This window comes from Vigna unguiculata, chromosome 8 (assembly GCF_004118075.2).
Source record: "Vigna unguiculata cultivar IT97K-499-35 chromosome 8, ASM411807v1, whole genome shotgun sequence".
Classification (NCBI taxonomy): domain Eukaryota; kingdom Viridiplantae; phylum Streptophyta; class Magnoliopsida; order Fabales; family Fabaceae; genus Vigna; species Vigna unguiculata.
Genome location: NC_040286.1, coordinates 4,541,645 through 4,557,796, shown reverse-complemented (window position 1 = coordinate 4,557,796; position 16,152 = coordinate 4,541,645). Strand labels below are relative to the sequence as shown.

The 16,152-nt window shown below is 31.5% G+C and overlaps 2 protein-coding genes across 2 annotated transcripts; one reads left to right on the top strand and one right to left on the bottom strand.

The window, feature by feature from the left end:
- The first annotated feature begins 6,220 nt into the window (after positions 1-6,220).
- On the top strand, positions 6,221-8,521 carry LOC114194180 (L-type lectin-domain containing receptor kinase IX.1-like). The gene has a single exon (XM_028084274.1). It carries the CDS (start codon positions 6,275-6,277, stop codon positions 8,342-8,344), a length of 2,070 nt encoding a protein of 689 aa, XP_027940075.1. The 5' UTR covers positions 6,221-6,274; the 3' UTR covers positions 8,345-8,521.
- Positions 8,522-13,166: 4,645 nt separating this feature from the next.
- LOC114194254 (L-type lectin-domain containing receptor kinase IX.1-like) lies at positions 13,167-14,999 on the bottom strand. The gene has a single exon (XM_028084378.1). It carries the CDS (start codon positions 14,997-14,999, stop codon positions 13,167-13,169), a length of 1,833 nt encoding a protein of 610 aa, XP_027940179.1.
- Between the last annotated feature and the right edge of the window lie 1,153 nt (positions 15,000-16,152).

The window sequence follows — 16,152 nt, the reverse complement described above, 5'->3', positions numbered from 1 at the left end:
TGAGATGGGCGTAAATGAAGGAGATGGGGAGAATAATGTGGATGTATGAGATAAGAATAAAATGTAGATGAAAGAGATGTGTTTAAATGAGAAAATCAATTTGAACAAAGGACATGAATATGGATAAAAGAAACAAGTATGATAAGATTTATGAATGTAAATGAAGAAAATGAGTGTGATGAGGTTTATTTAAAAAATGAGAAAAAAAATTATGAATAAGAAAATTTGTCTTCTATAATTTAGATATTTAGATTAAAAATAATACTATTTATGAATAATGCTATTTATGTTTGTTGTCAAGAATACACAGAGATTCATAATATATAACTTATAACGTTGACTAAGTTAATAAGTTAACGTTAATCTTATTTATTGTAGTTAGTGTTCTCATAATATGTTAATTTAAATTAACGTTTACTATGTCAACACTAACCTCATTTGTTTCGGTTAGTCTATGCTAATTAAACTAACACTAACTTTATTTAGGTTAACGTGCACTAATCAAATTTATTTTAGTTAGTGGTTGCTAACTTATTTATTTTGAATATTTATTTTAATTAGTGGTATTTAAGCTGGGGCTTCTATTTATTTTTCATATTTATTTTACTTGGCGTATGTTAAGCTAATTTTATTGTTTTAACAAATTATCTTAGTATAGGTCAAATCAACACTTATCCGACATTAACGAATATTTATTTATTCAAAAATTTTAAAAATACTTTTACACTTTTAACTTTTTCTTAAAAAAATTAATCTTTTACGTTATATTAGAGTTCATTAACATCGTACTTAGGTCAATAGTAATATTTGGAAGATAATTTTTTTTTTTTTTTTTGTAGTTACACAGTGTTGTTTCAGAATATTATGACATTCTACAACTAGTTATTTAAGATAAAATAATTTAATTGTTATTTAATCAAGTATTGAGAACTAGTTATTTAACCAACTTTAAAATAACTAGTTAAATTACTTTAAATTACGGGGAGCAGTCAAGAAACTTTGGTGAGGTTGTATTGAGGAAAGAGGTTGCTCCTATTTTTATACGAAGTACTACGTAAAAACAACATACTAATACTTGTTATTATCTATCAAGATATATTCTACCCAACTAATCTTTCTTAAAGTTAATGGAAGGAAAACTAGAGCTCTCAAAATAGTTTGAAACCGGCGAGTCAACTTGGTTTACTACGAGTTTAGGTTGGGTTGGGTTAAAATTTTCTTATAAATTTTAATATGAGTTGATTTTAAATCTGGTTCAGCTAGAATCCGGCTCACCCGGGCTGAACCTGTGGTGAGCCAGGTTGGCTCATCAACCTGCAGATATTTAGCTAACACATAAATAATTTGTATTTTTGGATTTTGGTTTGTATTTGGATTCTATTAAAGTTTATTTAGATTTTAATTAGAATTATAATTTAGTTTTGACTGAAAAAAAATATAAAAAAAATATTTTTTTAATTAAGTGAATCCGTGAGTCAACCCTTTTAACCCGCTAACCTGTGGTGAGCCAAATCGGATTCGAATTTTTTTGGCTCGCTAAAAAGTGAGCGGGTTGGATTGACTTACTAAATCATCAACCCGCGAGTCGAATCAAGTTACCTATTTTGATAGTTTTAAGAGAAACATATTAAAAATTTTCTACAAATTTGATCCACGGAATACATATAAAAATCTAAAGTATATGAGTTGAATGTAATAATCATATATAGTAACTTTCGGAGTACAAACATTGTTAACTCTATTTGCATGAGTATGTGTGGTAGTTAATTTGCAATATTCTTATAGGAATTCAAGTCATTTATAATTTTTGTATTAATAGTAATTAATATATATATATATATATATATATATATATATATATATATATATATAAATAGAAAATACTTATATAACAACTCTAAAGAATCCACTAAAAGAAAATGAAGTTAAAAACATAAAAATATAGAACAACTAAAGCAATAAAAACTTTACTCTTCTCATGTTTTATCTTATTAACTCCACATTCCTACAAACTTGTTTAACCTCTCTTTAAAACCCGACCCGAATGTATAACAACAGTATTGTTGATTAATTTTAGGTATAATTAGTCGTATAATATCCAGTTTGGGGCTAGGGTGTCAAATAGGTACCCGGTTTAAAAAAAGTGTCAATTGTATCCCAACTTTTGAAAAAGTGCTTCAATTAGGTCCCTTTCAAACAGAATTGACTAACGCCGTTAGTCAACGTGCCACGTGTCAGTCTGTGGTTTTTTTGATTTTCTTTTTAATTTTTAATTTTTTGAAAAAAAAAATGCCATGTGTCAAGTCCCTGTGTATGACACGTGGCATTGTCAGTGTCACATGTCAGTATCATTATCAGATGTCATTGTGTTGATTTCGATTTAGTCCCCATATATGTTTTTTGTTTCAATTTAGTACCTAAGTATGTGTATATGAGTCAATTTTGTCCCAATTTTTTTAATAATTAAAAAATCCATTTTTTTATAAAATTAAAAGTAATTAAGTATAAAAGTTTAACAAAAATTAAGTATTTGATATTTATATTAAAATTTAGTGGTAAAAGTCATTTTATTAAGTCATTTTTAATAATAAAAAAAAATTAGTATAACATTCAAACCAATAGAAGTTTTGGTTTAAAATTAGTAAGAGACAATATTGTTCTATTTAAAGAAATTAACAAAACATGAGTACTTAATAAAAAAGTAATTAATAAAGTAATATGTTAAAAAGTCGTTTTTAATAAAAAATATTAGTATAACATTTATATAAATAATAAATTTGGTCTGAAATTGAGAGGAACAATATAAATATTAGTACTTGATTTTGTAAAAATATTTATACTTAATTATTTTTAATCTTATAAAAAATGGATTACAAAAATATTTTAATTATTAAAAAAAATTGGGACAAAATTGAATCAGATACACATACTTAGGTACTAAATTGAAACAAAAAGACATATATGGTAGGGGTGGCAAAACGGGTTGGACCGGTCCAGCCCGTCAGCCTGTGCTAAAAGGAACGGGCTGTGTTGAAGATTTCAACCCGTCAGCCCGTTCTGGCCCGTCCCGTCCAGCCCGTCAACTTGACGGGCCAAAGTACGGGCCAGCCCGTCCTGGCCCGTTGGTCCGTTTTAAAAAAATAAAATAAAAATAATTAAAAAGATTAATTTTTTAGGTTATATATTTTAAATGTATAAATATATAATAGTATTGTAATTTAAATCATTAACACCTACAAATTAAGTTTGAATTATTAGTTATAATTGAATAATTTAATATGTAAATTTAATAATTATTTTAACTTATCTAATTAAAAACATTAACTAATCAATTAAAAGTTAAAATAATATTTTATTTGATTAAATATGACTTTAATAATAATTTATATATATATAAACAAATTTAAAAAATAAAACAAATTAAAAAATTTGAAAACTAATTAAAAAAAAAAAAAAAACTAGACGGGCCAGCCTGGCCCGTTAGCCCGTCCTATACGAGACGGGTTGTGACTATTGGCCCGTTTCTGTTTGACGGGCCAGCCCGTCCAGGCCCGTTTTTTGACGGGCCACATACGGGCCGAGCCAAAACGAGTTGGGCTGGCCCGTTTGCCACCCCTAATATATGGAGACTAAATCGAAATCAACACAATGACATCTGATAGTGATATTGACACGTGGCATTGTAATGTCACGTGACAATGCCACGTGTCACACACAGGAACTTGACACGTGGCATTTTTATTTTTTTTTCAAAAAATTAAAAAAAAATAAAAAAATTTAAAAAAATTTAAAAAAACCACAGACTGACACGTGGCACATTGACTAACGACATTAGTCAACTCTGTCTGAAAGGACCTAATTGAAGCACTTGTTCAAAAGTTAGGATGCAATTGACATTTTTTTTAAATCGGATACCTATTTAACACTCTAGCCCCAAACTGGATACTATACGACTAATTATATCTTAATTTTAACTCACCTTATTCATAATACTCCTCAAGGAAGATAGGAAGTATATAATAACATGAAATCGTAATTCAATTAATTATCTTTAGAAAAATGTCTTCGAATTATTTTGCATATTATTGAAAGCTTCGTTCCTAAAACATTAAAAATACAAATATGACTTACAAAACAAATAAATTTAAGCGAGATTAGTGGAAACTTTCATAACTTGAAAAAATAAAACCCTAGCGTGGGCCCCACCCCAATTACTACCTCAATTTACACTCCTAAATTATTTGCATCCATTATTGGCATCCATTATTGGCTTATTCTATGCTAACTCGATTCAATTATAACACAGAAATGAGAATCAAAACCAAATTATCTTACTTATCTACTGTGAAATTTCCTCTGCATTACGTTGGATCATTTAATTCAGTCAATAACGTTTCAAACCAAATACTTTATACATAGCTTCAGAAGAAGACACCGTGCTATACAAGTTTCAATATCTACAATAATAGTATTTTAAGTTTATCATTATGTATCAACATATTTTTTTTTATTAAATAATGATATATTTGTGAAATAAATATTTATTACAGATATTAACAGAAGTATACTAAAATAAATTTATTATTATCATAACTTAAAAAATAATGATGATTTATTTGTTAATATCATATAAAAAATAAATTAATCTTAGGTATTTTTCTTTGAATTCAAATATAAGCAATTTTTGACCCTCTCAACCCAATTTATGTTCATTTGAACTTAAGCCTCATCTCAATAGATATATAGTTCTAGTTATTTAATGAACTTAAGTGCCATAATTACTATTTTTCATTCTAAAGAAAATCATTTTTGTTTATATTTAAATTGGGTGGTTGTAGCTATCCGCATTGGTTATTTTTAAATCGTGATAATAGATAATAAATATTATAATTATAAAAAAATTATCTATAACATTATAGTTAGAATGAAATGATAAAATAAAGATTCATTTAAATTTTAAGAAATTAATTGATTGTTCCAATAAGAAAAATATATTTACTGTACACATTTTATCTGTGGGTGATGATATACAAACACCCATCTAACACTAATAAAAGAGTATTTTTTACCTTAAAATATAAAATAAATTAAGATAAATCAAATAGAAATAAAAATATTAGTTTTTTATTATTAGAAAGGTTTAGAAAAATTGAAAAGTGTATGTTTATAATTTTCCCTTTAACTATTGTAATTAAATAAATAAACAGTATGTTTTCCAAAAAGAAAACAAAATCAAATAACTAATACAGTACTATTCTAGTATATGTTTTCCAAAAGAAAAAAAAAATCAGATATATAAGTTGTCTGTATTGCACGGGAAAATAAATCAATTAAATGATATCACATGTTCTTACGTCAATATTTTTTTTACATGAGATAAAGAGATAGATAACTATATTTGAAAAAAAATACTTATGAATAAAATTCTAGTTTTTTTCCCCTAGATTTGCGTATATAAAAAATATATTTTCTGATAAAAAGTAAACTATATTTGTCAAACAAATCTCGACATGGAATCCAATTATCAATGTAATTATTGAAAAATTATTCTTGAATTTCTCAGATAGGATAAACGTGTAATTATAACTATTACTAATGCTTTTATTTTTGATTTGAAAATTAAAATATTGTGTTTCTACTTTGCTCAATGTTGTGAAGACTTGGTCCAACAACAACATATATTTTTTCCACCACAACTAAATTAATTCACGTAATTGTCTCACTCTCCTTCCTCTTCATTACGCTTGACTACCAAGTCAACATAACAATTGAAATGAAAAAATAAATAAATAAGAAAAGTGCAGTACACGACATTTCGAGTATTTGAGATGTAACCTATAGGAAATATTTAGACTCAGTCAGTAAAACTTCTTTATCTGATCTTCCTCTTTAGTTAATCTCTAATATAAGTACTTATCATACATTATTATTTTTATTTTTTTTTTGTTTTCAGTATTTTATAAAACTAATACACTTTTATAATTTTGCATTTATACTTTAATGAGATGTAGATTTGACAAAGTAAAAAGTAATTTTTTATTCTTTGAATTTAAAATATTTTTTTATCTTCACCATGCTTCAATAACTGTATAAAAGTTCATAGAAATTTCACGATGAAATACTTTATATTATTAAAAAGAAAATTTACTAAATTTTGAGTTAAACTTTATTTAAGCAGCAACCTGCATGAACAAATTCAGAACAAACTCACTCATTCTCGGAAACAAATCCACTTTTGTTGTTCTTGTTCTCTCATTCTTTCTTTTGTTTCCTGATGAATTCCTTAGCTCCAGCAAAAGTTCAGACCAGAAAACAGCCATTGAGAATGAGATTTCTAAACATGGTGACCATTTTTGTTCTACTCTTAGCATTTCCTTCTCCTTTCCTTAGAACAGTGGAATCACTAAATTTCAACATAACAAACTTCGACGACCCTGAGAGTGCAAAAAACATGGCGTACATGGGTGACGGCAAAACAAAGAATGGTTCCGTAGACCTTAACATAGTTTCGTATTTATTCCGTGTCGGGAGAGCCTTGTCTGCACAACCTTTGCACCTTTGGGATTCGTCTTCAAGAGTTGTAACAGACTTCACAACACGCTTCACTTTTTCTATTGAAAAAAGAAACGATGAAACGGGTTCCTACGCTGACGGTTTCGCCTTCTATATAGCCCCTCACGGCTATCAGATTCCTCCAAACGGTGCAGGTGGCACTTTTGGCCTTTTCAATGGCTCTTACAATAGCTTCCTTCCCCAAAATCGCATTCTCGCTGTTGAGTTTGACACGTTTAACGGCTCAATTGACCCTCCAATGCAGCACGTTGGCATAGACGATAACTCTATCGTATCTGCGACTTACGGAAAGTTTGAGATCGACGAAAATCTGGGGAAGAAATGTAACGCTTTGGTAACCTACAGTGCTTCCAACAAGACCCTTTTTGTGGCTTGGTCCTTCAACGGAACCGCAACGAGATACTCCAATTCTTCACTTTCTTACCAGATAGACCTCTTGGGAATTCTACCCGAGTGGGTTGATGTTGGGTTCTCTGCTTCCACCGGCGAACTCACCGAACGAAACATCATTCACTCGTGGGAGTTCAGTTCCACGCTGAATTCTTCCACTGCTTCGAAAGATAATCCCTCTGGTGGCAATGAGAAGAGGGGGAATGGGTTGAGCAGGGCTATGGTGGTTGTGGTGGTGGCGTGTTCAATGATTTTGGTGGCCGTGGCAGCGAATGTTGCAGCTTGGATAGTAATCATGAAGAAGAGAAGGGGTAACGGCGATTGTGGTTATGATGAGGTTGGTAAAGGTCGTTCGGCTAGGTTTGATTTGGACAGGGAAACTATACCGAGAAGGTTTGATTACACAGAACTAGTTGAAGCCACGAAAGGGTTCGCGGATGAAACAAGGCTTGGAAGAGGAGGCTCGGGACAGGTTTACAAAGGGGTTCTGAGCCATTTAGGGAGGGTTGTTGCTGTGAAAAGGATTTTCACTAACTTTGAAAGTTCAGAGAGGGTTTTCATCAACGAGGTTAAGATCATAAGCCGTCTTATACACAGAAACTTGGTGCAGTTCGTAGGGTGGTGCCACGAGCAAGGAGAGTTTCTGTTGGTTTTTGAGTACATGCCCAATGGAAGCCTCGACACTCATCTCTTTGGCGACAAGAAAACTCTGACCTGGGACATTAGGTACAAGGTAGCGTTGGGAGTGGCTTTGGGACTTCGTTATCTTCACGAGGATGCGGAGCAGAGTGTTCTTCACAGGGATATTAAGTCAGCGAATGTGTTGTTGGACACAGATTTTAGCACAAAGCTTGGAGATTTTGGGATGGCAAAGTTGGTGGATCCAAGGTTGAAGACTCAGAGGACAGGGGTGGTGGGGACTTACGGGTACCTTGCCCCAGAATACATGAACGGAGGTAGGGCTAGCAAGGAATCAGACATTTATAGTTTTGGGGTTGTGGCTCTTGAGCTTGCATGTGGAAGGAGGACTTACCGTGATGGAGAGTTTCATGTGCCTCTGATGAACTGGGTGTGGCAACAGTATGTGGAAGGGAATGTGATGGATGTTGTTGATGAGAGATTGAAGAAGGAGTTTGATGTGGATAAAATGAGAAGCTTGATCGTTGTAGGGTTGTGGTGTACTAACCCTAACGACAAGGAAAGACCAAAGGCTGCAGAAGTAATAAAAGTTCTTGAGCTAGAAACGCCATTACCAGAGCTTCCACTTGATATGCATGATCGTCCTTCTTTTTCTCTAAGTTCTTACACGCATGCACTACCCAATTATAATTCCTTACAATCTCTACCCTTCACTAACAGTTTTGTCACTACTGGACGTTAATTTGAAGTCAGGTTCTGATGATAAGTTATGCGTAGTTTATTTCGTTTTATTTTATTTTTGATGTTGGTTTTGTTACAAAGTATTTAGTGGTAGTGGTTGGAAGATGATCTGTTTTCTGTTTGAAAAGTCATGGATGAACATCTAAATACTAGATGTCACTGATAAGGATATGTATTATAGGTGATATATATATATATATATATATATATATATATATATATATATATATATATATATATATATATATATATATGATGTACTTGATTATGTTATGTAATAAAGGTGGCATGCACATCTTATCCCACAAAAAGAGATGAAAATTAATCTTCTCTCTATTAAATTTTGATAACTTTCTCTTATAATTTTAGGTATTATTTTTTAAGTGGTTTTTCATTTTTCATTTTTTTTATTTTAATATTAAAAACCAATTAAAAGAAAAACGTATTATTTCATAAAAAAAAATCACAAGTCAAGTCAAAACGTTGTTATATAAAATAAAATAAATATTCAGACAAAAGAATATTTCCGTTGTTATATATTTAATGCAAGAAAGTGATTCTACAATGCAATCACTCTCAATATGACTATCTACCAAATATAATATGTTGGCATGTAAAAACAGTGGTTGAAAAAATGAACACCACAGAAAATATTTGAGCTCCAAAAATCTCACTTAATCTCCAAGTGAGATTTTCTTAATGAAGTCCTTAATTGTGAATCTAGACCTTTCTAGGATTATGGATGGTATGATTAAAAGCACAGTAAAAATAATATTGTTAATATTTATCTTTATCTAATATTTAGCCTTAATAAAGACAAATTTTGAACAAAAAGTGTAATACAAGGTTATACAATAACACCAAATATTGAAAAAAAAAGAAAAAATATATTTTGAATTATATAATATATTAAATGCATTATGATATATCTAATAGTAATAAAAATGATTAGAATCCGTCTTAAAAAAAGCTTTAGTTTTAATTGATATTAAAAAAATAAACTAATTAAAAGTGATTGAACATATGATCATGGGTTTAGAGCCTTCACGGGAGGAGCAGATCAAATTTTAAGATTATTTATTCTTTATTTGCATCATTGTCTTTTAAACTTCCAGGAACAATTTTTCTTCTTCATTTCATAAATATATTCTGTTATAAAATTAGAAAAGGCAAAAGTTAGAAATACAAAAGTTAAAACTATATATAATATAATCTACCAGTAACATAGAAACCCTAATTAATTCTATCTAAAATTTAAGAAAAACTAATATTTATGGTTTTGTAATAAAATAGTTAATAAAACTTCAATTTCTATTTTGTAATTGTGGATGATTGATTGAGTTAATGTAATGGTGTCAAATGTTAGAGAAACGCGAGCAGAGACAGAGGTAGGTATATCGGTGGGTCATGGTCTCTTTTTTTTTTTTGCAATTTCAAAATTTAAGTATGTGTAAACAAAGGTAACATAGTAGTACAAAACTCTTTTTCACTCTGATCCATGCTATGAATGAGTGCATGCTCGGGATAGGATGAATGAAATGTTAGATTCTACAATTTTGCAGAGAAGTGGCCAAGACATTCAACAAATTTTCTAATTAGATTCCTTAGTTATGAAACACAACAAAGAAGATGGAGAAGAGGATGAAAATAAACTCACATATAACCAATTCAAGGATAATATATTAACTTTGCTAGTTGCAGGCCATGATAACACAATTGCTACTCTTACAAGACTCATTAAATTTTTTGTTGAGAATCTTACTGTTTTCGAGAACATGAGAATAAGTATTGAAGACCCTATAAAATCTTCTTTGTTCTATATTCAATGATTTTAAAATTTAACTTCCTAAATTTTCAGGAGGAACATAAGCAGATTGTGGTCAAAAGAAAAGTAGGAACAAATCTTACCTAGATACACTTGATTGGACACTTGCATAGTTATGATTTGAATTGGATACTTTTTTTCTCAAATCAATGAATTGAATGTCTCACTTGCATAACTGACCAAAGCTCACATGATTCACGGAATTCAACATTCTTTCGGTAAAACTAGAGTTTGCTTTTGCAACAAAAAGTGAAACAAGACATGAAAGGACTAAGGTAGCTGCTGATATAACACCATTTGCTGATATAACACCATTGCACACACAAATCTGTATGACCATAGGCTTAATTGTAAACTAGTTTCAACCAACCACCACCTGTTTTACCTACTGCTGAAGGTAACACTCACACGACTTGACAAAAATGCAACAAAGTTACATTACAGCTAATATACTAGGACAAGTTACATTACATGAGATGGATTGAGCATACACTTCTTTCATAGACCATCAAAGTCTTACACAACTGGGTCAAGAAGCAGAGAAAGATTCAAAACAAATGTGACTTGCAAGGTGGAAAAAGGCACACCAGACCAGTGATGGTGAATGGATAACAAAAGGGCTGCAAGAAAATTCTTGTCCTCTTCACCAACTTTGGCAAGAACAGAAAGCCATAAAAAACCAATTGGGCAATGCTACAATACCATTTTTTGCAGGCTAAACACATGCCTATGCTAGTACCTCCCAATCACGTTCGACTTCAATATTGAGATACATTAGGGTTTCACAATCAAAGAATCAGAGAGGTGTTTTTACCTTACCTAGTAACTCCCAGTCGAATTTGTGAAATCAACAACTAAGTGGGGATTCGCTCAAGCTCCACAAACCTTGAAATTTGTTCGTTCACCAATCTTCATAAGAAATGGAGGTCCGGCAAGAATGGAGTTCGGAGGTGCACTGCAAAAGAAATGAGAAATGAAGCTGAAAAATAAATGTGGTACACAAATGCAGCTGGAACAACAAAAAAAAAAAAAAAGAAATGCACCTTGTTGTTCAAAGAAGTGAGGAATGCATCTTCTTGCTAAAAGCTTTTGAGAAAAACAACTTCTTGCTCGAAGAAGTGAGAAAACAACTTCTTGCTCGAAGAAGTGAGAAATGAAACTTCTTCTCGAAATGTAGCTTCTTCTTCAAAATATTACGTGCGAAGTGGATTTAAGCTAGCTGAAAGGTCAAGACTCCAAATAAAAGGGGGAACTTTAATATGTGCGAATCTTTTTAACTTCTCATTTTTTTCCTCTTTCTTAGACCTAACGTCGACAAAGAGTCAACAAAAGTGGACACTATTGCGTTCCAGACTTGCGTGACTCTATTGCGTCCCATACTTGCGCGACTCTATTGCGTCGTCTTCGAAGACGCTAACTGCGACGTAAAACTTCAATAATAATATAAAATGTTAATATATATTACCTGACTTCCACTTTAAATATTTTATATTTTTTTCTTGTGTAGGGTCGGCTTAACGGACGTAAGGCCGACGCTATTAGCGTCATACTTGATGTAGACACAATTTTTTTGCGGCTAATTTGAAACATTCTTGAAGTGACCATATTTAATGACTAAGGGTATGATATCAAAAGAGTTAACTTTCTCTTTAAATAATAACATTCTATTTTTACAAATAAAAAACAGTTACTAAGAATTTTAAAGAAGAAAATAATTTTTTTTCTGTTTTAAGCTTTCTATTTTTTTTTCAGTTTTAAGTATTGAAGTATTATAAAAAAATGAAGTAAATTTATGTCTTAATAAGGAAATGTTGTTTTCTTTTATAATAAGAATAAACTTAAGTGCTAAATAAATTTTTTATGATGTGAAACTTCTTTTCACTTAAATATTATGATTAAATTAATATATAGAATTTTTACTTTATTTTTTATTCACTTTCGTCCATGTTATTTATTTTATTCAATATATTACACTAGGATCAAAATTTTTTATAAATTTGTAAATGTTAACCGGCTTCTCACAACATTTGTTAAGTTTTAATTAATGCGAATATTTTACATTACATAAATACAATGAAAATTGCAAAACAAAAAAAGCTGTCTAATAATAGTTTAAATTGATAAATAACAAATTAAATTTCTAAAACATAAAATAAAATTTAATCAGCTAATTTAAATAAAATGACTAGTTTAAATAAAAAAACATATACATTTTTTTTGAAAAAATTAAATAAAGCACTGAGTTTTTTAATAAGAAATTAATAATTTAAAAAAAATTATTATTATATAATAATATAATTTTTCTTAAGAAGCACAAACTAAACATCAAGACAAAATTAATTAATTAATTTTGATTCTAACATATCTATGATCATTCACTCGATATTTATTATACTTATAAAAAAAAACCAGAATTTAACAGTCTTCATAGAAAAGAGCCAAGAAAGACACTATTACATCACTAAAACTGCTTTGGACTCCACTTGGCAAGATTAACATATGTGTGATGAGTATTTTAAAAGTTCAGGAAGCATTCCAAAATGAAAATTATAAATTAAATGAAAGCTACTTATTGATAAAGCTGTCGGGTTGATTTTCTTGAACTAAAAGCTTTTGGTAAACTTTAATGTTTATTGTTAAGGAAAAAAAATATTTGACCCATTCTTACACTCATTTAGTAAATTATTTTTCACTGTCTCATTAAAAAATATTAAATAAGTGAAAGATATATACAAGAATATACCAAAACCATACACTGTGGCCAAAATATATTTATAACAAACTTTATTTTATTATTTTAAACTTCAGTGTTTCTAATATGACTTAGATAACATTGTTAATAATTGATAAATTACAAAGATAATATAAAATTAGATCTTCTAAATCGTTTTTTATTTTTATTTTTATAATAATTAACCATATTTCTTGACTACTTAAAATATGACATCAAATTTGAAATATGCTTCCCCTTTGCACTTTTGCAGGATAAGAAGCAGGATCATGCATGTTTAGTAGACAGGATTGGCAGTGACACTTTTTGTTGAAGAACATTAATAACCTGTTCTGCTGTTGGTCTTTCCTTATGGTCTTGTAGGGTACACCATAGTCCCACAGTGAGCAAGCATCTCATTTCACTCACATCAAAATCCCTCTTCATTTTCTCATCAGCACCATTCAAAATCTTCCCATCCACATAATGTTTCCACACCCAATTCATCAAACCCACATCATCATAACTCCTCCTTCCACATGCTATCTCCAAAGCCAAAACCCCAAAACTGTATATGTCTGATTCTTTGCTAACCCTCCCTTCCTTTACATATTCTGGAGCTAGGTACCCATATGTCCCCACCACCTTTGTCCTCTGAGTCCTCAATCTCGGATCCACCAACTTTGCTATCCCAAAATCACTAACCTTAGTGTTGAAATCTGTGTCTAACAAAACATTACTTGACTTTATGTCTCTATGAACAACACACTGCTCCACCTCTTCATGAAGATAACGCAGTGCCCTAGCCACACCTAACGCTATATTGTATCTCACACCCCATTTCAAACTCCTTCTGTTCCCAAACAGATGAGTCTCAAGGCTTCCATTATCTAAGTACTCCATAACTATCAATAACTCCCCTTCCTCCTCGCACCACCCGATCAACTGCACCAGGTTTTTATGTATAAGTCGGCTTATGATCTTCACCTCGTTTCTAAATATTCCCTCCGAATCTTCCACGTCTGAACAAACCCTTTTCACCGCCACCACGCGTCCTAAATCACTCACAAATCCTTTGTAAACTTCTCCATGCCCACCTTCTCCTCCAACCCTTCTATCATCTGCAAACCCGTTCGTGGCTGCAACTAACTCGTCATAACCAAACCTTCTAGGCATAGCTTCTCTGTCAAAACCAAATCCATCCTCGTTTCTTCTCTTCTTCATCATCCAACACGTAACACCAACAACCACGATCACAAAAATAGTACACCAAATCACTGCAACAACCACTACTTTTCTCCGACCCTTGTATTTTGTTGCGATCACATTTTCTTCGTTTGCTGGGGAAATGGTTAGATCCAGACTAGAACTGAATTCCCAGGAATGGATGACGTTTTCCTCAATGGACGACCCGGTTGAACCTGAAAAACCAAGAGCGACCCACTCCGGTAGAAGTTCCGCTAGGTCGATCTGGTAGGAAAGATAAGCGTTAGGCGTAGAAGCGGAACTGGTTCTCTCAAAGAACCACGAAACAGCAAGGAGTTTGGCAGAAGCGTTGTAGGTTATCAACGCATGCCCCATGTTCCCTTTGTTGCTCTCGATATCAAACTTGGTATAATTGAGAGATACCACAGAGCCATTGTTGATCCCTACGTGCTGCAATGGTGGGTCTAATTCGTTTATAAAAGTGTCAAATTCGACAGCAACTATGGGTATGTTTTCATCGTATAGGCCGAGACGGACACCAGCTAAGTCGGTTTTCGGAATCTGGTAGGCAAGAGGTGCAACGTAGAAGGCAAAGCCATCACCGTAAATGGAGTTAGGGGATTGGATAGTGAACGAAAAACGAGTTGAAAAATCGGTGACTCGTTGGTTAGAAGAGTTTTTGAGGTGTATTGGTTGGCCATAGATTGCTCTTCCAACTCCACTGTAGGTGAGTGAGTTGAGTAGTATGGTTCCGTTCACAATCTTGGCTACGCCAGCGTATCCAACTAGGGCTGCACTTTCAGAGTCTTCAAAGTTAGTTATGCTGAAGGAAAATGGTTGAACTATGGTCATTGGAAGGATAAGCAGAACAAGAAAAGTTGTCCAGTGGTGGGAATTTTCTGAGGTAGCTATCATGGTTTTCTTTGACAGAGTATACTAGGTCCGAGGAAGCATGTTCAGGATTGTCTTATATGTCTTTGCAACTTGCAGGTAAGACACGGAAGAAGATGATTCATACGAAACTTGCATATAAATCATAATAGAATGACGTAGTGACCCCTAACCACACGTTTTGAAATGGTCATGATGATCAGAAGAATACAGTTTACTATTAAATTTTGACAAAAGGTGTTATTTTTTAAATAGTTTTTAAAATATTGAGAATGAAAAAAAAAATTAGAATTATTTAAAAAATGACACCTAAAATTATAAAAGAAATTATCAAAATTTATTACTCAAACAAATATTTTCTTTTTTGGAATGATTCATTAGAATTTAATTTCAAAACGAAAACTTCCTAAAATTTAAGATGTTAATGTAATAAATTCAAAAATAATTTATTAATAGTGCTAGATTAGAACGAAGTGGTTCGACTTGAGGTTCAGAAAAGAATCGCAGGGAGCTTACTAAAACCAGGATTAATACTATTTTCACAAATTGGCCATAGAAAAAGAGTTCAAAAGAGAGACGGTGTTGAATTTGTAATAAAAAATGATTTTTTAACGAACAAATCTTTAACATAGAGGATTTTTTTTTTTTTTTTTATGACGGGATTCAAAGCAAATATATGTCACATAGACATGGGTTGTTCATGGATTGAATTTTTAATAATTAAATCCACATTTATTTTAAATTTAAATAATTAGATTAAATTTTCGATCAAAATTTGTTTTTTCAGTAAAATTTGTTTGAATTTTCTTAAAATTCAGATCCAAATGTTTAGATTTAAATTCATTTTAAATATTTGAGTCAAGTTTAAAATTCAGAATCCATTTTTTAAAAAAGAAATTTAAATTGAATTTTCTAAAACATATGCTCTTAAGGACGACACTATACAATTTGGCTAAAGCTGTTAATTTGGTCCAACCCACATATATAGACCCTAGCCCATGTGGGTTAGGGCCAAAAACATCCACAAGACAAAAAAGTCGCGTCTAGCTCTAGGACCTATTAAGGTCTAGGACCTGTCAAGGTCTAGGACCCGTCTAAGTCGTTAGACCGAACCAAGCTTACCCGTCTAGATCGTTGGGCCAGGCTAGGTTTGTCTGACTCGTCGTGCCGGCCAAAC